General features: G+C 41.7%; 2 protein-coding genes across 2 annotated transcripts in view; one reads left to right on the forward strand and one right to left on the reverse strand.

The window, feature by feature from the left end:
- Nucleotides 1–278: 278 nt before the first annotated feature.
- LOC6652356 overlaps nucleotides 279–24,401 on the reverse strand; it is a 50,054-nt gene continuing 25,931 nt past the window's right edge. The window contains exons 3-13 of the mRNA XM_002074613.4: nucleotides 23,873–24,047; nucleotides 14,444–14,576; nucleotides 14,203–14,346; nucleotides 13,333–13,533; nucleotides 11,814–11,882; nucleotides 10,429–10,538; nucleotides 10,149–10,363; nucleotides 5,031–5,169; nucleotides 4,835–4,940; nucleotides 4,601–4,763; nucleotides 279–2,270 (exon numbers count right to left, since the gene is read on the reverse strand). Of these exons, the coding sequence (XP_002074649.3) occupies nucleotides 1,042–2,270; nucleotides 4,601–4,763; nucleotides 4,835–4,940; nucleotides 5,031–5,169; nucleotides 10,149–10,363; nucleotides 10,429–10,538; nucleotides 11,814–11,882; nucleotides 13,333–13,533; nucleotides 14,203–14,346; nucleotides 14,444–14,576; nucleotides 23,873–24,047 (2,684 nt within the window). The 3' untranslated portion in view covers nucleotides 279–1,041. The remainder of the gene's footprint in view (nucleotides 2,271–4,600; nucleotides 4,764–4,834; nucleotides 4,941–5,030; nucleotides 5,170–10,148; nucleotides 10,364–10,428; nucleotides 10,539–11,813; nucleotides 11,883–13,332; nucleotides 13,534–14,202; nucleotides 14,347–14,443; nucleotides 14,577–23,872; nucleotides 24,048–24,401) is intronic.
- On the forward strand, nucleotides 21,682–22,157 carry LOC6652549. Its single transcript, XM_002074611.3, has 2 exons — nucleotides 21,682–21,818; nucleotides 21,871–22,157. The coding sequence occupies exons 1-2, from the start codon at nucleotides 21,737–21,739 to the stop codon at nucleotides 22,047–22,049; spliced, it is 261 nt and encodes an 86-aa protein (XP_002074647.2). The 5' UTR covers nucleotides 21,682–21,736; the 3' UTR covers nucleotides 22,050–22,157.

The following is a 24,401-nucleotide window of genomic DNA, read 5'->3' on the forward strand; positions in this document are numbered from 1 at the left end:
CACAAAATTTACGCTCTATATTATGGAAGTATGAATATATACACAGATATTGGCGGAATGAGAGGCGGCACTTTAAACGATGTGACTTAATTAATTACACACAAAATGCATTTTGCTGCTGCTTCAAATGATTTTGTGACGTTTTCAATTAGTAAGCAATTTAGTTTCAATTATGTTAAATGCCTATATGCATACATACAAAGTATATACAATATGTATGTATATACATATGTACATACATATATATGCATATATACATTTAAACAGATGTATGTATGTATTTATAGATATACAATATAAATTCAATTTTCAGCTAAAACACATGATTTTCAACAAAATGGTTTCGTTTGTTTGTTTGCTCCATCTATCTGCGTGTGTGTGTGTGTGTGTGTGTGTGTGTGAGGGTGTTTATGTATCTGTGTTATTTGCAAAATATTCACAACATTTTAAGGGGCTCATTAGAGTTGCAAATCATTTTGCTTAGCAATGCAAATACTTTGAACATTCAACACTTCCCTTCCGCTTCTTCTCGGTTCACTTCTCTCGCTGAAAACAGGCGTTTTAGGCTTAACAATAGATTAGTCTAGTTAGTACTAGCGCAATAATAACAAATATCTATTAGCTAAGAAGTACTTACTTACCGACATATGTATGTACGTATGTATGTACCTAGGCATAATATATAATCTCGTAAAGTCTTTGGTAATTTTAAACTCTTGGCATAACATACAGAAATAGTACACAAATGTATTACATAGATAATATCATTTCCCATTAAAGAAGCGAGCACGCAAATCGGTTTCTAATCGGTTACGAAACTTAATCAATAGAATGAATTTTCGGAAACTTGTTTTGAGTTAATGCAAGAGGTTGAACCTATTTAAAGCTGACCTTGACCGTGTTTCAATTAAAAAATATTGTTGGCTAAATAAGAAAACAATGGGCAAATATGCTTAGAAATTATTCAAAGTTTGAATTTGGTGTTTCGAAATCAATACCTTCATTTGAATCTAAACCGATTTGACAGCCCGATCTTTCCCTTCATACAGAAACCTCCTTGGTATATTTCGAGCGATCGTTAAGATCAAGCACCAATTTATCTGGACGCTTGGGCCTTGTGGTTCCACCGCTTCCATTTGTCTTGTCCGTTTGGCTAGTTGAGTTATTCGATGCGTTCGACACGTTTCCCAGTGAGGGCGCGGGAGCCGGAACAGGAGTGGGAGTGGGAATGGGAGTGCCACTGGGCTGCTGGTCCGGATCGTCTGGATCTCGCGCTGGCTCCAGCTGCCTTTCGACGGTGGTACTGCTGCCGATGGCGCTGAACAAGGCAAGGTCGTCTGTAGAGTGGGCTGTTATTTTGCCCACAGCTGTGGACGATGCACTGCGATCCAGCAGTTCGCTGCTGCGAATCTGACTGGGCAGACTGGTTGCCGGGTGGGTGGACTCCTCGCCACTGCGTCTCCGCCCATTAAGCTTATACTTACTTCTACAATTATCACAAATTTGATACGAAATGCTGACCTCCGCTTCGAGGAGATTGCGTGGGCCGCGCTTGCAGCTGGTCGGCGGCGTGTTGGTGGCCGCCGAGCGCAGTGCTGGCCGACGGCGTTGCGTCTGATCCAGATCTTCCGATTGCGAGCACATGCAGTCCAGCTTAATGTTCGCAAAACTAAGGCTGCCTTCCGGCTGCGGCGACCCCAACTGCTCGCAAGCGCTGCGCGGTGGACAGCAATAGTAGTGCTCTTTGGACGCGTCCAGGCACCGACTGCATATGATGTGGCCATCGGCAGTGCGACGCAGCAATTGCTCACGGAAGTCGTCGCCACTAAGTTCGGTATTCATGGCTCGATCCTCGTATGCTGTCGATGGCGGGGTGGACGATGGGGGCGTCTCTAGCACCATGGTGGGTATGCTGGTGCGTGTGACACCAACACCACTTCCTCCGCCTCCGCCTCCGCCTCGGCCGTTGGCATTGTTGTTCTGATACTGGTGCTGGTGCTGGTGCTGATGCAATTGCAGCTGCTGTTGATTGTATTTTTGCATCTCCGCATTGAGGGCCAGCAAGGGCAGAGCTCGTTGCTGTTGGGAGGAGGCGTGGGTGGCCGCTGCCGCCACCACCATCATGCCCCCGGGGGTTTTAAGTCCATCCAGTAGGCTGGAAATGGTCATCACAGCCACCCCCTTGGGTGGGGCCATCTCCTGTATGCGCTGCAGTTGCATGCTCAGCTGGCGAATCTCCTCCAACGCCTCCTGGTCGGACAATTTGTTCTCTGCAAGAAGAAGAGGGCAAGTGCCACAGAAGGCCCTATCAATTACTGCTGAACAAAAAGAGTGAGATATTGCATAAAGCAGCGTTTTCACGCCGCTAAAACTTTTCTGCTCCACGCCTTAAAACTTTTCCACTAAAAATGTTGCCCCTCCCCCACGCCCAATCGACCCTTCAGCCCTGTCCCCATCTCATTTAAATTGCGTAATGCTGTGGCTACTGTGACCGCCAAGACCCAAAACGGAAATGGAAAGAAAAGACGTGAAAACGGGAAAAGGGGCTCACTGGCATTTTGTGGCTTTTAGCTGGCTCTTGTTACTGCTGCTTTTTATAACTGTTTTTCTGTTGTTGTTCTCAGTTTGAATTTTCTTTCCTTGGCTTTCGCCAGGACATGTGCTCCGCATGATAAATGGCCGTTCAATTCAAGTGAAAGCCTGTCAGTGTGATTTAAGTGAAGTCCATTGAATGCCACCGCGACTTTTCAATAATAAGAAAATATACTCGCTAACATCTCGCACAGAGTCCAACCGAAGAGGCTAGACTCTTTCTCATCTCTGGACTCTGGACTTGCGACTGATGGATGGAAAAATGGGGTGTCCTCTCTGTAATCGCCCACTAAATTTAGACTCTATAACTTTAATCTTAATGCTAGAAAGTATTAAACTTACTCAACTCTAATGTAAAGAAAGGTAGAGTGAAAGAGAGCCAAATATTGAGAGACGTTTATTTTGGAGGGTGTCCAGGACCCCCGAGCCCCCAACACCGTCCTTCCATGCCAAAGGCAGCTGATTTTACACTCAAAGGGTATTTAAATTTCGTCATTTAGCAAAGTTTACATTCGGAATCTTTTTATTTGGTCTTGAATTTAGATTTATGGCTGGGAAATTATGCGAACTAAGGAAGGAAAAGATGTCGACAGTGGGCGAATTTTAATATAGCCATTACATGTGTGTGTGTGTGTGTGTATGTGTGTGGGGGGAAGAGTGCTACAGTATATAAAGTTCCTTCCAACACAGTTTTCTATTTTCATTTATTCTTTTTTTGCAAAAATATTTAAAATTCGCCACACAAATGGAATCTGCAGAAGTCGGCTTTTGCTGCTGGTTTTGCTGCTTTGTGATTGTTCAATTTAAATATGCAAATTGAAGGCCGCTTAAAAATGCGAATAGGAGAGGAAAAAAAATGAAAGAAAGGAAAAAATGTAGATGTAAATTTAACGCACAATTTACGGCAGCCACAAAAATGCGTGACGTCTAGAAATACGATGAGTAATAAAAAAATTAAATAAAAACCGTGGAGAGGCAAACAAAAAACCCAAAATGGAAACACCTACATACAAATATAAGGTCCGTATACATTTTACATACACACACATACATAAATATACCATAGTATATAGGGTCGGTCATAAAGCATTAAAACATAAAGCTGCCGAGCGTTTGGTGATAAACTGAAGTGGAAATGAGCGCAGCAAATTAAAAAGTCTGCCGATAAGAGTAAGACCAGTATCTATATATTTCTATGTGTGCGTGTGTGTGTGTGTGGGTGTGTGTTTAAGAGGAAGTCACAACGAAGATGAATTACTACCTTAGTAGCTATCTAATGTTAATGGTTTTGAATCTCTGGTACAAATTTTCCAAATAGTTCCATTTACGCCCAATGTCTGGGGATGTGATAAACAAATATGGCGTCTTTGGCATTATGGCATTATTGGCATTAAGGCGGAAGTTTACGCTTTGTAACGGCTTCCTTCCTTCCTTCCCTCAGAAACATAGACATACACCTACGCGCCAACACACAATCCACACACACTCATGTGTATGAAGGATATCCACGCTCGGGTTAACCGCAGACCTCGACGGAAATTGTAAAAGCTTGTTTATTTGTTATTTTTGTGTTTTTTTTTGGTAGGGAACATACATAAATCAACGACTGAAGATGACATTGAACGGGGTGTGGGGTGTGCCGTGGGTCGGGGTACTGTATGGTTGGAGGTCGTTGTTGTTGAGTCTAGACGACGACACCGTCGATAAACGGCAAGTGACGCCACTTGCCATGCTCGTTTTTAAAGACACTCTGACAAATCTGAGCCAAGAGAACTTAATCAGTCAAACTCGGCTCCGGTCCGTACGGTCTATGGTCTACTGTCTCCCAGTGCTATCCTATGCATAAATTTTTCCTTACATTGTGGGCATCATTTGTCAAAATGTACATGTCTATGTCCGAATCCAAGTCCATGTCGTTTGTCATAAATCGTGAATGTGCCGCCCCACCATTAGGACTAACGACACAATTAGCTGCATGCGATGATTATGCTGATGATTCGAGGCCTACCTGCTGATGTGGTGCCCGCCACTGGAGCTGTGGAAGTTGTCACCGAACTGGGATTCGCGAAAGTGCGCACCTGTGGCCGAAAATTGAATTTGGCCCCCGACGCCTTGGCCCCCAGGCCGATATTCTCCTGATGCGATTTGCCACTCCGCAGAACAATGTAGACCTGCAAATGCACGGAGAGACCAAGAGGAGAGGATAGCAGAAGTCAGTGTGACACATTGGCATTGTGTTTACCTTGCTGCCAAAAATGAGGGCCAGCAGCAGCGTCACTGTCAGTTGAGTGTGGCAAAAGAAAATGATGTACAACAGATCCGGATTGGCTGGAGATTGCAAAAAGAGCCTGGAAAAGGTAAGAAGATGAATTAACGATGGTCGAATTATGAGTAGTTGAATGCGTAATCGGTTCTTTGTTTTATTTTTTGGCACTTACATGGACACGTTTAGGAAGCAAGTGAGCAGAAACTCGTTGTAGATAGCCATTGAGATGAAGCGACTCTCGTTGAATTCGGAAGGCGCTTTTCGCACCATGATGCAAAGGCGAACGCCCCAGGCCAGAAACAACACCTCCACTGGCACAGCAGCAGCAAGGATACAGCAGGCACAGAGAAAGGGAAAGGAAGAAAGAGGGAGGTAAAAAAGGCTACGGGATAAGTATGCTGAAAAGTTTTTGTGCATTTGCATGGCTCTTAGCTTTCGCTTTCGACCTTAATTAGCCCAACCAATTATATGGCCGGGCAAGTAGCATTATAATTACAATTCCATTATCATAATGTCTATCAGGTGGAAGCAACTGCAGCTAAATAAACTATGTGCATTCCTTTTGCTGAGTCGCAAATGAAGCCAACTGCCAGCATCATTTTTAGGTGGAAAACAAATCTGATTGCAAGTAAATGTGCACTGCAGTAACATGCAATTAAAAATGTGTAATACCCACTACGTGCCACTCGACGAGTTCACCTGGCTGGGGCCAAATGAAGTTATTCAGCATCTGGCTGCAGTCAAAGTGCGTGACTGCGAGAGCAGTCGGCGAATCAGCGATAATTGTTTCGACTCTATTCTCTATACACACACAAACGAATTGTAGATAGATATACATACATACATATATATGTACATATACATATGCATAGTTGAATCCGTATATGTGGAAACTTTTCTCGGCTATATGTAAAGTTTTTTAATTAAGGAACCATCTCCTTCTCACATCCTTTACATCCCTACCCAGCAGCAGATTTTCTTGTGCTTCTCGACACACGCGACACGCAGCTTTCGTCGTTTATGAATGTGACAGAGACACAGCCAAACAGACGGACTGACAACCAACATAGAACAAGGCCAAAACACGACAGATGCCAACTCAACTCGAATCCAATCTCAAATCAACTCGCCTGCTGCGTGTCCTGCAAACTTGTTAAATGTCTCAGATGCTTCAGCGAATATCTCAGAATAACATGAGAACAGAGATCACAGACCATAACCACAAGACTTAAAAAAACCAGAAGGCCGACCGCTCCGAAGTTTGTATCACTAAATTTAGTCACTAAATTATTTTAGTAGCTGCTTGGCCCTCTCCCCACTTTACGCTCTCATTGAGAGTACGAACGTTCGGGTTTTTGCCCGAAGTTCTCTGGGGTTCTATGACTAGACTAGCGTTTGCATTCAAAAATCATAAGTTTGTCCCATCTATGTGTTCTATGGTTAGTGGTATAATCTTTCCTTAACTGTAATAAATTCACCAGTATCAAATTTCATGACAATACCCAAAAAAAAAAAGAAGTTATTAAGAAAAGTTACTGTTCGTTACTTTGCCGTTTGTATGTGAGCTATATGATATAGTGTGATACGGCTGAGATATACAAGGTGGCGCCAAAGAAGTCATCCGATGTTGTTTTTATACCATACACCCATAGGGTGAAATGGTATATTAAAGTCGCCAAAATGTATGTAACAGGCAGAAGGAAGCATCTCCGACCCCACAAAGTATATATATTCTTGATCAGGATCAAAAACCGAGTCGATCTAGCCATGTCCGTCTGTCCGTCCGTCCGTCCGTCCGTATGAACACCTAGATCTCGGAGACTATAGGAGCTAGAGCCACCAAATTTGGTATGCAGTCTCGTGTAGTATGTACGCTTATCGAGTTTGTTTCAAATTTTTGCCACGCCCCCTTCCGCCCCCAGAATTTACATAAAGCTGTTTTTCTTAAAAAGTATAGCAGATAGAAACATCAAATTTGGTTTATATACTCGTTTAGTTAGCGCGCAGAAAATAATTGTTCCAACTTTTTGCCACGCCCCCTTCCGCCCCCGGAATTCACATAACTCTGATTTTCTTAAAAACTATGAAAGCTACCGACATTAAATTTGGTATGTAAGTTAGCTTAATAGACGCGCAGATATTGACTATTTAAAAATTTTGCCACGCCCATTTCCGCCCCCGAAAATTAAACATAATTTAGAAAAAACCGATTAGCTCTTGCAATTTTTTGACCATCGCGATCAAATTTGGCAGACTAATAAATCTTATCTATTTCTATCAAACTACCAAATTTGATTGAAATCGGACTAGAAACATACAAAATATACGTATGAACGTATTTTGCTACGCGATCCATAAGGGCAGAATTGGCCGTTGGCTAGTGGCGGCGCTAGAGTGCTTGTGTGTTTGTAGAGTGAGCGAGATAGCAAATGGTATGAGGCATATTAAAACAATTTAGTAGACATACATTTGGTTTTCGAAATTTTAAATATTTCTTTCACCTGGTGTATGGTATACCCAAGTCGGCGAGACGACTTACTTACTTCATTGTTTTTTGTTTTTGGTTTTTGTTTTTGTTTTTTTCTAAATGAAAAACTTCGTTTTTCTGTTTTTTGATTATGTTTATTTATACCTTTAGAATTAATTGTGTTAAGTCGATATCGGCTATGCTTAAAGATGATATCGAACAAATGGGCGCCGTCACAATTGATTGACATACGGACTCGTTTTATGGCATTTTCCATCACTTCGGCGAGCGTTTCGGGCGATAAATTCTCGCATTCGTGTCGGATATTTTCCTTGAGGGCTTCCAAGGTCTCAGGCTTGTTGATGTAAACACGGGACTTCAAAAAACTCCATAAAAAGAAGTCCGGGACCGTTAAATCGGGTGCTCTGGCGGGCCAGTGCAAATCGCCAAAACGCGAAATTAAGCGACCCGGAAACGCATCCTTCAGAATGTTTTCCGCGTTATTCCGCGTTCTTGGGGAGTGCATCTCTCCATGGCTTATTCACTTGTATTCTATATCTGTCTAGTCCACAAATGTCAAAACAGATTTGACATTGGCGGCCATTTGCGAAAATGAGAGCATCTTCCAATAGGGTGATTTCTTTTGAGCCTAGCTGTAGCTTGTAGCTCTTACGGTCTAGGAGGAGTTTGCGTTGATCCAGAAAAACGGGCAGACGGACGGACGGACATGGCTATATGAACTCCTCTTCTCGTGCTGATCAAGAATATGTATATATACTTTATATGGTCGGAGATGCTTCCTTCTGGCCAAAATTTATATACTTTTTTTGCAAGTATATATACATAAATTAAATATAATCCACATTATTTTCTCACTCTTACTTAAAATGCAATATATGTAAATATCAAAGAATCTAAATTCGGCTATGCCGAAGTTTATATACCCTTGCAGTCCTTGGCAATAATATGTTTACTTTTCGAAATTTCTTTCCCTCAGTTCATCAATACACAAACAAAACCGCTATCATACCGATAGCTCTTAAGATGGCTGATTTAGTCATCACGCATACGGACGGACTGACAGACGGACATGGCTATATCGACTCAGCTTCTCATGATCAAGAATATATATACTTTATGGGGTCGGAACCGTCTCCTTCTGTGCGTTACAAACATCTGACCAATTTTTTAATACCCTCTGCAAGGGTATAAAAAATATTCTTAATATGCTTGCTATAAAGCATGTTACTTAACCTATCAATTTTTTAAAAAAAGGTATCTCGCTTACTTTTACAAGTTTTACTACACAAGTACTACTTTTGGTTCGATCCAATTTTGTATGTTCCCATATTAACGAATTACGGGGGCGAAAACTTTTAATAAACTTGATATATGTATGTATGGTGCAGCATGCACAAGTCGTTTTTCTAAATTTGGTGGCTCTATCTCTTATACCCTCGGAGATCTGGTATTCATACAATCGACTATATCGGATCGGCGGGAAAACTTATCCGTCCCGACAGCTTACCTTTTGCTCGTTGTCCATATTCGCCGACCCATCTGACAACTCTATATCTTTTGATATAGAAGTCAGATCGCTTAATGACAAACCGCGTAGGAAGCTTCAGTCCAAATTGAATTATATCATACAACAGTGCACGCCTCGCAAGCTCTCCCAAATTGTTGAAATTTACATCCAACATAACAAGTCAAATGTGAAAACTCAACGTGCATATAAAAAATTGAAAATGGCAATTTTTACTGGCCACCGCGTTTGTCCCATTTAACGACGCTCAAGAACAACATCCGTGAGGAAATAGCCACTCCAGCCACAATGTTAGCCAAAACTATGGAAAATACTGCCAAACGGGCACAATACGTTGGACAGGCTCAAGGTTGCCATTCGGGACACTCAAGAGGTGAAGTAAACAAATCTACCTGAACCAAATAAAATTATTATTATCGTCAACATCAAAGAAAGTGAGTTTTTATTTGATTTAAAAAAGAAAACAGAGGGCCGGGGCTAACTTTGACCACGCCGAAGTTTGTATACCCTTGCAAGTTGTTTGTGTTACTCTTCTACTCTACGTATAGTACCCAAGGTATTGACACATTCATCCGATCTTGATTGAAATTGGTCCAGTACACAAAACTAACAAATATTAATTTTTATGACAATGGTTTAGAAAAAAACAAATTTATGCATAAAAGTCACTGTTCGTTCAATGGGAGCTATATGACATGGTGGTCCGATCTTGCTGAGTCTGAGATATACAATCCGTGCAGTATATAAAAGCCTATATTTCAACTCTGAAGCTCTTACGATCTAGCATCCGTTGATCCAGACGGACAGACGGATATGGTTATTTGAAGTTGTCTCGTCGTGCTGATCAAGAATCTATATACTTCGTATGGTTGGAGATGCTTCCTTCTAGGGTATAAAAATATATGGGCAACGTTGTACAACCGAGCTCACTACTAAGATTTTGATCCTAATATAGTTTATGTTGTTTTGCATTTTTCACATGTGTGTATAGTGAAAGGAGCATACGCTGATGCCGTGCATTGTATTGTTGTCTTGGTAACAATTTGCGATTTGCATTCGTTGCAATTCATGTTTTGCAGGAGCCGCCTACAGTGCGTATGGGTAACATGGCTCACTGTGTTATTGCTGCCATTTCCTTTTGGCTGGTTTTTGAGACCAATCAACTGTGACTTCATGCTTGGTCTATTAAATTATTCGTAGCCCATTCTCCCACCCAATAAATCACTTTATATATATCTCTCTCTCTACCTCTCTCTATCTCTCTCTCTAATACTTACTCGATGTGAATGTATAGTCCCACCAGTCCGTTTTGCATAGGAACGCTTTGAGGTCATCAGCGGTGCGTCCAACTACCACATCCGGCGGCGAAACGAGAGTGCGTACCAGCAGGCAAGTGCCAATGGCTCCACATATGATGCCCAACCGCTTAAGCAAAGCCGCATCAGTGATTTTGACGGCCTTGGCCGAGCGAACCCGAAAAATCACCGATATCCTGCAACAGAGAGATTAGAATTCCATTGAGTTTTGCGAATGTATTTGAATGTGGAAGTGGCCTACCGCCAGGTCTTGAGCATCAGAGCACCATAAGTTAGCGAGAAGCCAATCTCACGTAGCCAAATGCGGGCGGTGCAGGTATACAGATTCGGATTCGGATACATTACAATATTCTAAAAGAGAACGAAGACAACAAATGAGTACATTAATAAGCAATCGGCCGTTTAGTCAACATTCTTGACATGAATATTTCACCGGGATCCGTTGTTTGTCTCTCATAAATCAAGGCCTTACACAAATGACAAAGGAATGCATGGGGTGGCAATGGAATGGGGGAATCCACTTTATCACTTGACATTAAAAAATCATAAAGCACACTCAATGGACACAAAATGCCAAAAATGGCAAAAAATGTATCCACGGTCGATGGTCTGACTTCATCGACTACCCATCCATCCCCCTATCCATTTTGTTTTGACGAGTAGAGCTTGAGATACTCCTTTCACTCCACACATCAACACACAGACATGCATGCATACACACACACACACACACTAGCATATACATATCAAATAAATCTTCTATCCAATGTCCAATGAACTCTCGTTTAAAGTTGTTTATTTTGGTCAGTATCCCATTAGTTTTCGTCACGAGTCATAAATCAATCAAATTAAATTGTGTAGAAATTGATTGGAATTGGCAAACGGCAAATGTCATTGCCATTGGAGCGTGTTTGAAAGGCAGAGATTCGGTCTTTTCTGTGTGTGGGTGTGGGGAGCTTCTTTTTTCGATTTGAATATGAAAATTGTTATAAAAAGGGGCTGACTAAGATCGATAATATACAAAGAACATTTCCGTTTTATGTATTTAGGCTGCGTGTTTCCATCGAATTATGACAACGTGCCGAAATTCTCAATTGAAAATACCTAAATATTCAATCGCATTGATGTTCATAATTTGATGAGCCTCGTTGAAGTTGTTTTAATGATACTTGTAATGCTTTTGAGGTTGTTATGATTCATGACTGGTAGACAGTTTAAGGAAGTTTCCACATCCTAATAGGTCCCTGGTGACTGATTGGCTACTATAAAGGCAGGTGCGAATAGTATTCTTTATAAATACTAAACTGTGAAACAGAAACTAATGATTATACGAGATCTTGTGGTTGTACATACATTACAATGAATCCAAGGGCCGTGCCAAAGCTAGTGTACCCTTGATTTATTGATTACTATATCCGTATGTGATTTAGTTTGGTGATAGTCGCATAAGAGGTAAAAACTTCCTATGAGAGCTACATACAGGATATAGTCACCCGATCTTGATGAAATTTCGCATATTCAATAACAGTTATTTGAATCTGACAAATATTTGCTTTTATGTCTTTTTATGTTTTATATCAAAGGTGAAAACAACTCTCAATTTCAATTTTATACCCGCCCACTTACCGTGCAGTATATGAAGAATGCACCCAAGGCAATGACCCGGAGCAATGCTGGGCTAGCGGCTCGAACAACCTGTGAAAAGAAGGAAAACAAATATCGAGTAAGGAGATTATTATCATCGGTTAATTATCACTTTCGGCTACTCCGAAGTTTATATATCCTTGTATAATTATAATGCACAATTAATAACTGTCAATTTATATTCATTTTTGCAGGAGTATGTATCGGAACTTCCGATTTGGAAGTACTTAAACTGGGGACATAATGGTAGAGGTAATCAAACAAACAAAAAATAACTTTTTCATAAGAAATTTGCCGTCCAAATTTGGTTTCAAAATAATATTTCTAGGTCTACATTCAACTTTTCAACCTATCGTTGCTTCTTATCAGTAACTTAGGGAAACCGATGCACTGTTACCCTATGGAAGGGTATTAAAACAGCAGAAAGTTTATCGTGTTGGTGGGGTTCATATGGAATTTTGTTACTTGGCCAAGCGCAAGAAAAAGTTTTCTTTAACTTGAAATGAAATTCAAATTGAAATTTCTTCATTCACACAATTTCACAGCAGCTGGGCCAGCAGCAGCAGCCAGGAGCAGGCAGCCAGAAAAAGAAGTTTGAAATGCAGTCACACTTGGCGAGGGATGTCAGGCAGCATGTTTAACGCCATTTAATTAGTTTGGAGCGTTCCCACACACCCTAACCCACAGGAAGGGGAAAAGGAAACTGGATGACATTCGACGTAGACACAAATGCGACAGAATCGCATTAGGAATGAAAACAGTTTAGTTGGCTGGGAGAACGATGGGAAGGCGTGTTCTGAGCAGGATAAAACACAAATGTCAGACAACGACAAGGGAATGAAATAATTCAGGGTCCTTCTCCATACATACATACATACATACATACATATGTATTGCGTATATACCGACATCACGAATGTACATATATATCTATACGGAAGGCAATGGCGACTCGACGACAAAGTTCAAAATGGTTTAAAACTATACGCCAGAGACACTGACTCTGCGACTCTGGCTCACTCTAGCTTAATGAGCGCCAGCACACAAGCACGGATACACATACATACACACACACACCCACAACCCATACATGCATACATAGATGCAGATACGGTTTGCACTGCATTGGCCGGAAGTCGGTTAAAGTTTGTGTGAATGTTTGCACTTCCGTTTATACGCGACAATCTCCGTTGTTCGTATCCGATGTCCGTGTCAGCGTCCGCGTCTGCGTCCCCGCTTGCGTTTCCTTTGTCCCCATGCCCGTTGTCATCAGGATGTGAACGAATGCCGCACGTAGAAAATTAACTTGAAACTAACAATGCTAAGCCGCTTAGCGGCTCAATGACAGCGGCTTACTGACCTGCCCTGGCCTTCTCATGGCCAGGGATCGACTAAACTAAACTGGATGAGGCCAGGAATTTGTCAGCTATTCTTATAATATTAATATACATATAAAATCGAAAGTGAAAATTGGCCATATTGCACCCATTGTGCTACTTACCTTGACTTGCTGATAGCGAAAGGTGAACCAGGCAGCCGGCGGCAACAGACCGATGACAATGCAAGCCAGAGCCAGGATGCTAGTACGCATTGGCCAATTAAGGGCGGCTATGCATGGAGAAGCATCCTCACAGGAATCGCAGCCCTCGGCGCAGGGCAGGCACTCGTACTCGCTGTTGCTGTTGTATGTGGAGTTCTTGCCCTAGAATGGTTAGATACCAGATAGATATTTGTTGCTTATATTTATACAATTGTAAATGGAAAATTTCAATTCAGTAAGGATGGTATTATCCATTTTGTACGATTGTAAATTATATTTGATATTATGGTGATTTCTTCCCTCACTTGAGTCAAATCTGACTCCATATACATTTAAAATTGTGACCTATATTAAATTTTTTACAATTTAAGTGGATAACCTCAAATGTCCAAATACCCAACTCTTCACTTTTGGAAAACGGGAAAGAAGTGGGCGAAACAAAAATTTGAACCAATCTAATCCACGCTGATTTTGGCATTAGCTGTCTTAGCTTCTATAGTTTCTGAGAAAACCATTTTAAAACAATTTGAAAACTATTTTAAACTCAAGGAGCTCATACAGACGGACAGAATGATTTGCTGTGATCAACTCGGCTGTTGAAGTTGATCAAGAACTTATATATGTACATATATACTTTATGGAGTTGGCAATGGCTTAATCCATTAATTTGCTAACGAGTTTGGCTTCAAAAAAAAATACAAAAGTTTTTAATATTTCGATTTCAAAGTGATAAATTAATGGTGGCATATTTTTAAACATTTTGGAAGTTGTGGCGCAAATTTAAAGAATTTTGTTGTTGTAAATGTTGAAATGACTTGGGTCACCACTTACCAGCATGAGCTTCTCGTACTCCTCCTCCAAGAGGCTGCCGTTAAAGAATTTGTGCTGTGATATCACATCGGGAAAGTAGAAGCCCTTGCGGCAAAGGCATTTGTAGGAGCCACGACGAAAGCCCAGACCCATGATGGCCTCACACTGGAAAAAGAGAGCGATGTAAGGAGAGCTTTCAGGGAGCAGGCATCAAGTGCTGCTGCTGACTTGGGAGTATTCCAAGTGGAGGGCTGGCACTCACCATTGTGGTCCGCTGCTTGCACTTGTCGGTGCCGGCAAAGATGTTTAGCGGTCGCTTCGTGCCCGGAGTGTGACGCTGGGGGCACTGGTCGATGTCCACGCGCCGCAAGTCGATATCGATGCCAGATGTGCCTCTGCGTAAGAGAAGGAGCGGTGCGGAGTCAGCATTAAAGGCGTTAAAAATTTATGTTATTAATTTGTCAGTTTAACAATCAACTGGGCGGTACTTAAGCCAAAATGGCGCCCATTTATAAACTGGAATTCAATAAAAATGTGGAACGCACCGACGAAGTTTGTCTTGGTTTGGGACTAAAATTTATGGACACAGGACTACCACACCAGTTCCGCCATTCTCCTTACCCACTCCCTCATTTGCGCGGTGTCTCTCTGTCTCTACATACGATAACAAACAATAAATTCCAGCTCTGATTGCGCATAGTCCGAGATGGAGTAGAAAGGCCGGGCAAAAAGAATACAAAATAAAAGGGATAAAGGATAAAGGCCATGCGAAAACTACAACAACTAGCGTATTATGGTTCCGGTTTCGCAGAAAATTATTTTCTTGTCCGGGTGGATTGAGACTAGGCTGAGTTGGGCCAGCCCCACCCTTGTCGTTTTGCAAAGACATAAAGCCATAAAAAGGGTGCACTAAGCCGCCAACGACGACGTCCCAACCCATTTCCGTCCACCGTACCCCTTACGCTCAAACAGTCAAATAGCGAGTGAGACGACTCCAGTTGCGAAATCCTATAGCTTCCCGTCTCCTGTCCAGCACATTCCTATTTCCTTCCCATCTACAAGCAATTACACGCATACCGAAGCAGAAACGAAACGCTCATATGTACACACATACATACATAGTTGTGGGGGTCAGTTGGAAGGCAACCGGAACACATGTACGATTTGGCGCATAATCCAAAGCCCACATTTTCACGCCGAAACTGTGGCCGGGTTGTCCCTATGTGTATGTGTATGTGTGTGTCGGTGTGTACCAGCTGACTGACGTCAATGGACAAAGGGACTGATGGCTTGGCCATTATTTTTGGAAAACAAAAACCAAACTAAAAGGCCAATATGCTAATATCAATTCGAGCCAATCCAGCTCCAACTTTACCGGCTCTGCTCTATATATAATAGACCTAATTCAATTCCAACTTGCCATTACCACCCAAACGCAGGATGAGATTCGTTTGAAACTCTATCGGAAGTACTCTGACCTAGGCACCTTAAATATTTCTTTCAAAAATTATTTTTTTCACTCTCTCTCTTTACTTCAGTTTTGTAGGTCTGTGTGTGTGTGTGTGTGTGTGTGGCCACATCCGGGCTGGGTCTTGGTTCGGTTCTTCGTCTGCGTCTGGGCGTTTCCATGCGCCTGTCAGTTAATATTGACATATCAGTTTGTATTTATTTGATTGTTTCTGACAACTTATTGATTGAGAAAAAAAAGGAAAGGAGGGAAAAAAGGATAACCAAGACGAAGGCTGGAAAATGCACAGCGACCCAAGAGCAACAACAACAACAACAGCAAGAACACAATGACCATATTACACTATAGTAATGATTATGTTAATTCTCCAGCAGTTGATCCCAACGCCTTTATGTCCTGTGGACGTGAATCCTGGAATTGTGTCTGGCCCTTTTTTCCCCCATCTTCATTTGCTGCTTTTCCCCCTCGCTCTTTTTCTGCTATTTATATTTTGCTGTGGTTTCTCGTTTTCCTTTTAGCATTTCCCTTTGTTGTTGTTGACAGTTTTTCTTTTCTCGTTTCGTTTTCCTTTTTTTTTTCTTCTTGCAGATAATTTGTAAACGGATATTAGAAAATAAGCTTATTGAGCTGACCGAATGAGTTTTGTGTCACTCCGAACAGTCGACCCCATACGCTCCTCCATCCCTATAGTGTGCGTGTCTCTCATATTGATTTATTAGTTTGCCAGAGTATTTCTGTGAGTGTGTGCGTATGTGTGTGGCATGGCTTTGGCTAGTGATGTGACAATGTTGGTCTATATCACTGGCATATACTTGATTTATTTGACAAAATGCCTTTGATTTAGTATTTAAGCCTACAAATGGCCAACATAGATATAACATTGTGTCTCTTAGTTTTGATAACTGATGTAAATTTGTCCAAAGGCTCAGGGAGAGATGAGGGTCGTGGGATTCAGATTCAGCGTTTTCCAGATTGAGGAAGGAGTGATGACTTTAAATTTGCTCAACGTCTGAGTGGGTCTGATTAGCATAATTGGTTTTCTGTTTGGGCGTTGGTCTTTTTGTTTACTTTTCCCCTAAATAAGTTGCAAATTTTCTAATTAAATTGGTTGTCTCCCCTTTTGAGTAAATTTTAGACAGCCATTCCGAATTTTTCACTTAACTTTCAGATGACTTTAAGACAAGAAAGCCGAGCAAGCAAATCGTTTCGGCGACTCTAAAATATTCCCTATCTGCTTTTCAACACTGGCTTAATCCTAATTCGACCCGGACTTTCAAGCATCAGCCTATTTCGGATGCATCTATTAGTTATTTTTTGACTAAACTGGGTAAACTAATTTCTTAAATACATATTTAGGTTATTAAATCCGACAGATTTGTGATTTAGTCCACGATTTAAGTGTGTTATTTATATTTTATTATATTTTAGAAGATTGTGTGGTTAAAATAGTTAAAAAGGATTCAAACTTTTTCTTTTAAACTCAACTTAAATGCAGCTCAAGTTGGGTCTCACACTATATTTATCAAAACGTTTCACTATAAAATGCTGAAAAACCTTGTCCGATTCTTGAAAATTCAGATGAAAATGTATTCATTATTTTAACAACTTTTATATACCCTTTTTATGTTAAGTGAGTGGAGTAAGCAGACAGACAGAGCACGTGCTGGGAGCTCAAGCACACGCTACGTGAATAGCTGAAATGCATTTTTGGAACTCATACTCGAACATAAAAGTACACACACACACACACACACACTGGGATACATGCACGTACGAGCTATTTAAAAATGGCGACAGCTAATACAGCTGCCAAGTCCTTCGCTTCTACATAGCACTTGTTGTTGGATCCTTGTTGTTTTCTCTGTCGAGTTCATAAAGTTGACTAGTTGTAAGCGAATTTTGGTTATGGCAGGCAACAGCCACCAACCAGCAACATCAACATAAACAACAACAACAACAATCCCTATACGTGTAAAGTGTAATCACCTCCCATCTTTCCAACAAACAATACCCCGATCCCCGCGTCACCGCGTCACCGCCGCGATGTCACGCACTCAACTTGTAACCATTTTGTAAACAACTCATCTGGTTTTCGCCGATGTCGCATTACGTATACGCCATGTGTGCCTCAATTTGCCTATAGCAAACTGTTTTCTGTATTGCGACATGGTTGGTGGTCGGCTGCTTCGCCAGCTGTTAATGCACATAATCAGTTTTGTAGTTTGTACCTCGATGAAATGGTTTTTTCCTCTCCCTCTCTCCACGCTTCTCCCGCCCGACTTCGTCTATCACTTTCTCTGTCTCTCTTCGGCCCTGCCGCAAAAGACACATTGACGGGCACGAATTGATGCCAAAAATGCGCACCAGCGAATGTTTGCAATCGTGTGGCTAAGATAGAGAGACCATCAAGCCACATTAAATTCAGCAAACTTGTAGCCATTTTCCATATTTTTGAATGAAATTAAGTTACCCCGAGCATGAAGTTCTTGCTCATATTAAAGCTTTGCGATTTCACAGCATATGGACAAAACTCAACCGAGCGTCTGCATTCTTGTTATTTGTTCCTCTATGCGGGCAAACCTATGTATGTATGTTATATTTCACGAATAAGTTTCAAAACGGTTGGCTAAGTTTAAGATTAGATTGGTTTCCCGTTTGAGTGAACTAGTTCTTGGGGTTCGCATTGGTTTCACCACAAAACTGTGCGGGACTCAAACCATCCATAATAAGAACGGACTCCCACACGTCAAAGCAAACGAGTCTTGGGTGTGGGAATCCACCTGGAGCCTCTTTCCTTAAAACCAACCTAAATACACCCAAGTCCCTGCTAGCAAAGTCTCGTTGTCCTTCCCAACTAGGACAATGTGTAAAAAAAAGGAAAAGTGAGAGAGAGGGGAGGGAGCTGAGCTCACCTTGATGATTTTTTAATGAATAAAAGTTAGCTTGCGCCATGTAATTGGCCCTGTGACATGATATTGACACTGACATTGTATCCTGTGTTCTGCAATTGAGTGCACATAAAGCGCAACAAAGAACACATTGAAGCTCGATGATTGGCAGATGACACGGATGAAGAGTAGTAGATGATGTAGTAGATGGCTTAGAAATTTAATGCAACTTGGGATGCCAGTTTCGTTACGAAAGACGTTGTGTGTGAGGGGCGGCCGAGAAATGCCAATGCTGGCCCAAATGTAGCATGTAACGCAAATACAAGAAGCCTCAACATACACACACACACACAGGAGATTGGTCCTTGGTCTGGTCTGTGGCATGCATATTCATAATCATGCAGATATTCAGATGTTGCAACTCGACAAGCTAACAAGCCGCCGCTTTTCGAACAAGGACTCGGGTTTTAGCACAAAGGCATGCTTATTGCAATATTTGATATTTCCGTTTCCGTTTGCCTCATTATGCTTTGCCCGCCATAAGATGGTGAACGGGGGCCAAATGGGGGAGATGATGAAAACCTGAATACATACACACTGAGTGTGTGTGTGTGTGTGGGTATCTGTGAGTGCGTTGAGTATGTGTGTGTTGGTTAGTTGGTTGGGAATATTGCAGCACAAGTCAAATAAATACAATGCTGAGATTACCGACCCACAGACGGGGCAAATCCTCCCGTCACTCGCCACTCGCCACTCCTCTTTTAATATTGAAAATTTGTTGCATGTGGAGAGAGAAACAGTCTCAAAGGGAAATAGAAAGAGAGGGCAGAGAGCAGGGCAAATGGGGCTCGGGCTCGGGTTGGGGGATAAGTAGGTTCTCTGTGTGTGCGCGCTAACCGAAACTTAAATGAAATCAAATAAAATTATTGCCCCAGCAGGAGGGCGCATCTCGCCTCGTCCCGGTTTTGGCCTCGGTGATCCTGGCGTCGTCGTGGTCTTTGTCCATGTCCCTTCACAGCAGGCGCTTAATGTGATTTGTTGTTTGTTTAGCAGCTGCTAATGCGCATTTTGTTCGGTCCTGCCAAGTGCCAAATAATTTTTAATAAAATTATTTTTAATTTAATGCTGATGCTTTGTTGGCTTTTGTCCGACTCGTTTCGTTCCGTTCCGTTCCGTTCTGTTCTGTTCGGTTTGGTTTCGCTTTTCGTTGTTTAAGCATATTTCATGCAATTAAGAAAAATGAACCGCATAATAAATTAAATCAATTAGCAACTTTTCCTGCCTTGTGCTCATCGTCTCACCGTCTCACCAACTGGCCAACTCACTGACTCGCTGCTCTCTGACGGCGGCTACTAGCAAACGACACCAACAAAAAACGACGTAAACAAATTCATTTTGCGGCCACAGCTAGCCAAACTAATGGGAAACTGATAGCAGCACATTATTAACACGAACTGGAGCCGGAGAGCCAGGAGACCAACCGGGCCAGAGAAACCGGAACAGCATCAACGGCCGCAAACTTTTTACTGCACAACTTTATTTTCATTTAGTCTTCGATGGTGCGGAGCAAGCGAAGAACGGTCCGGCCAGGACAGGAGCGTGCCACGGCTAAGCTGTTGAAACAAACGAGCTCCATTTTGACGAGGACAAGAGCCAGGAACAGAAACTCTCGCACCAGTGCAGCGCCAGTTGCAGCATTCAGTCTGTGTGCAACAAAAATGTTGCCAAACTCAACTGAACTAATGAACTTTTAACATTTAGACATTAATTCTAGTTGCATTTCACACTGGTTGCAGTGTTTAAGGAAAAGCGAAAGGAAATCTCGCTTGTGATTCACTGACCTGACTACCAACACAAAGGGCCAAACTCGTAATGCTTTCAGCTTACCCCGGCAGCAGGTAGAATCAAGTGGTCGCTTCATGAGCTCTACGACTGCGATTGACAAGGACAGGAATTCTCTCTAACATAACTTTGTGTCTATATTTTTATCGTAAATATTTAAATCAAAGAACTCGCTCAAATGAAATGTTCCACCGGTTATGCTTTCGTGCGTGGGTCCTGACATCCATTCAATTCAGTTCACTACTCGACCCCAGAAGACGAACACCGTATTAGACCAACCTCGCGAAGTTTCGACGTGGACAACCAAAACTTTTTCTTAGAGCAGATATCTGTCTCAGGTAAAAACGGTGAACACTTGATACCAAAGTGTTACAGTATTAGTTCATAAATCAATAAAATTATAAAGTATTGCCTAGATTTTGACTTTTTTGAAGTTAATCAAATCTGCGGTTTAGCCGGATTAAAGTCAACAAATCTTACTAATTTGTAAGAGTCTTAATCAAGAGCCATTTCAAGAACCGCCGAGTTCTATTATCAGTAGACTTCGCTACCGAATCCAGAGTTGTCTTCAACGCTAAAAGTTAGGAATTCAAACTATATGAAGCAAAAAAAGAACGGCGAAGCTTGCAACTGCAACTGTAAAGTTCGCTAATAATCAAATAAAAACTGCCCTGGGTTTTTGAGTATAGGGAGGATATTTTTGCCTAGTTCAGCTTCAGTAAACGATAAGGCCCTCTGGAACATGGAAATAATAATCTTGCATTGACTTTTAGAATTCGATTACTCAGGAACCACGGTGCATAGGGCCATTAGCGCGATCCGAATTTATGTTGTAACTAATTGCAGTCAGAGTGTATGTATGTATGTATGTCTGTATGTATGTAGTAGTTTGGTTTCCGCCTGTCAAAGTTGCAGCTTTTATTTTTCCTGGCTAGTCACTCTTATCGACTGTGAGTGGAATTTATTGAGCGTGCAAAGTCATTGAACGTTAAATAGGCATGTGTGTGTGTGTGTGTGCGTGTGTGTCTACATACATAGACGGAGCTAGGGGTCTGGGGACTGGAGACTGTTGGCTGTGAGCTGATAATTGATTGCTTTAATTAAATTTCGAAATTTTATCTGTCGACGCGAGTGGAAAAAAAAATAAGACCAGCACCAGCAACAGCACCTGGTAACAAAGCATTTAGCCCCACTCTGGCATCGCATCTTGCCTGGTATGGCTAATTAAATTTTAAGCGCTTTTTTCGCTTTTGTTTGCGAAAATTTTGTAATGCGAAACTTGTAAGTAGTCAGTGGCATAATGTTATTCACGACCATAGCGACACAGTTGCTGCTGCTGGCAATTCTGATCCCTGGCATGGTTCTGTCGGGGCACCGTCAAGTGGATAGGCCACAAAAGCCCTTGAGCTGGTGGCAGAGACAATACTATCAGATACGCTGTGAGTTGGAAATAGAATGAGTTCAGGGAAGTGATTTGAAAACGCATTGCAGGGAAGCAAAGATTACGTTTCACCACAACACCAGGGCCAGGCGGGAGCCCCGACTCTCAGGACACGCGAATGGTTTACCCATGCTACTGCTATCATCCGCCCCTAGACGGTGAGTCGACGACGAGCCAATATGAGAAGTATATGGTTGAGGGCAAGGAGATATTTATATTGAATAAATAGCCATTTGAGTGAAATGGAATTTCAGCACCGGCCGAATATGAGAAGTGAAGGAATGCAATTTCGAAACAGATTTGATAGCGAAAATTGAAACCAACTTTTGAGGAGAAATTCAATATTTATTTCATTTATTCTATGTCACATTGTTGGTTTCTGTCCATGAAGGTATGGCTGATATAAGACCACTTGGCAGACGAATTGTCTGACTGTTGTTGTTTTTGTCGTCGTCGTCGTTGTTGTTGTTGTTCCTGATGCTGTTGCTGGTGTAATTCTCTGGTTGCCAAGTGATAATTACAAATTATGCATGAAGTAAGTAGAGTGGAACAACTGACTAATTGTTTGTCCATTCTCCTGCCACAACTCGGCGCAAACGCAATCCTTTCATTTGGCTTTTTGCCAGGTTTCATCATAAATATCCAAAAGGCTTTTATTCTCATCGTAACAGTCATTATGCTGATGGGACTACAGATGCAACATCAACAAGGAAATTAACATCATTTGAGGCACTCATCAGGCCTCTCGGTTAGGTCTAACCAACTGAAAGGACCAGGACTCTAATTCTGGTTCTGGCTTTCTAATTGTAATTGTGTTCAAGTTACTCGGGCTTGTAAGCAGCTTACTTCTCTGCCCACACCTACAAAACGCCTCTCGCCTAACGCCTAACGCCTTCGCCTACGTCCACGCCTTTCGCCCTCCTCTTGTTTGGGCCTCATAAGTAGAAATATTTGTAATAAAGCGCTTGACACGCACAGCTGATTTAACAAATTTAATGAAATGGCCCCCCAGTGAATTAATTAAATATGCCCAAAGTGCACTTACTTACTCCCACTGCCGACTCGCCACTCTCGCAAAATCCAAATCGCGCAGCATTTTCAAATTTATTGATTTGGCCACGCGCCGTGCAATGGACTAGCCCACGGACGGACCCAACATCAATGAAATTTTCAGCAAACTAACTATGTAACTTGTTTTGCTCGGCTTCTGCTCTTCCCTTTTTGGCGTTTTCTTTGCCAACTTTTTTTTTTGTGTTGGCTGGCTTGCTGCCTTCTTGCCCCAGCATTCAATTGAAAAAGTTTTGGTAAAAGCGCCAGCAGAAGAGATGGAAAAAGAAAGAAGAACTATATAAAAGAAAGGCAACAAAAATTGAAAATTACTTAAAAATAAAGAAAAGAAATCAGCAAAATTCGAGGACAGGAAGCGGAAAGCATGCCATAAAGTTTCATAAGAATGTTATGTTCTCTATGTTTTAACGTATTCCGTTTGCCAATGCGTGAGCAAAATTTGTTATCAGTTTTTGAGAAACTGGAGACACAAACCCACAGAGTGAGAGAGAGAGACAGAGAGAGAGAGAGAGAGAGAGAGAAAACAAGAGGAAGAACTTTCTCTTTGCACGTGCCAGGCTAAGAGCTTTCCTTAAGTAAGAGCAAGCCATTCGGCTATTCAATTATTGCTTGCAGACAAAAGCCAAAAAAGTTGCAGCCAAATGCTGCTACTCCTTCTTCTACAGGAGGACAACTTGCTTGCTTTCACATTTTGTCATCCTTTTTGCATCCTTGTCTCCCTTTTTCGCTGACGCTGACAGCTCGACATGATAGCCCGCTCTAGAATTTTGATACCCTTCCCAAAGGGTAACCCCATTTTGGGCAATCACTGTGTGCCCAAAACTTCATCTGATTCTGTATAGAAACTTCGACAGGAGCAATCCCCTATTGGCATTGCAATTTTCGATTTTGCTTTCTCTTTCCCTTTCCGAGAATTATTTATGGAATGCTCCGTCATGTGCATTATTGCAGCAATTGTTTTGTTTCATTCTGGTTTGTACTTACTTGAAATGATAGCTGCCGTTCTCAAAGCCAAAGAATGGAACCGTATAGGTTAGCATCCATATATTGCCACCGCCGCAATCGTAATATGGTTTCGACCATCTGCCGTCCTCATATTTCACAGCCAAAGTATCGTCCTCGATTCTCTCCTCGGTGCGATTGGAGTAAAGATGAAAGGCTGCAAGCACAAAAGAGTGTGAGAATGAGTGTGTTACCAGTGCACGGGGGCGAATAGCATGGGGGGGGAATGGGTACAAGTGGGTGATAGTGGTAACAGAAACCTTTCAATAGGTTTATGCATTATGCAACTTGTAATTAAAGAGTCCGAGAAATCAATATTCCTTGCCAAAGGATGCACAAAAATATAAAGGTCTACACATTAAGAAATTTCAATTAAATTGCAAAATTCTAAAAAAAATTAATTAAGATTATCACAAACTTAGAAAATGCTTAATAAAACCATAAGCATTTATAGATTTGAATGGTAATTTCCGTAAAATAAGGTAAAGCTAAATTGTAAAGTCTTATACCT

Source organism: Drosophila willistoni, assembly GCF_018902025.1.
Source record: "Drosophila willistoni isolate 14030-0811.24 chromosome 2L unlocalized genomic scaffold, UCI_dwil_1.1 Seg168, whole genome shotgun sequence".
NCBI lineage: Eukaryota > Metazoa > Arthropoda > Insecta > Diptera > Drosophilidae > Drosophila > Drosophila willistoni.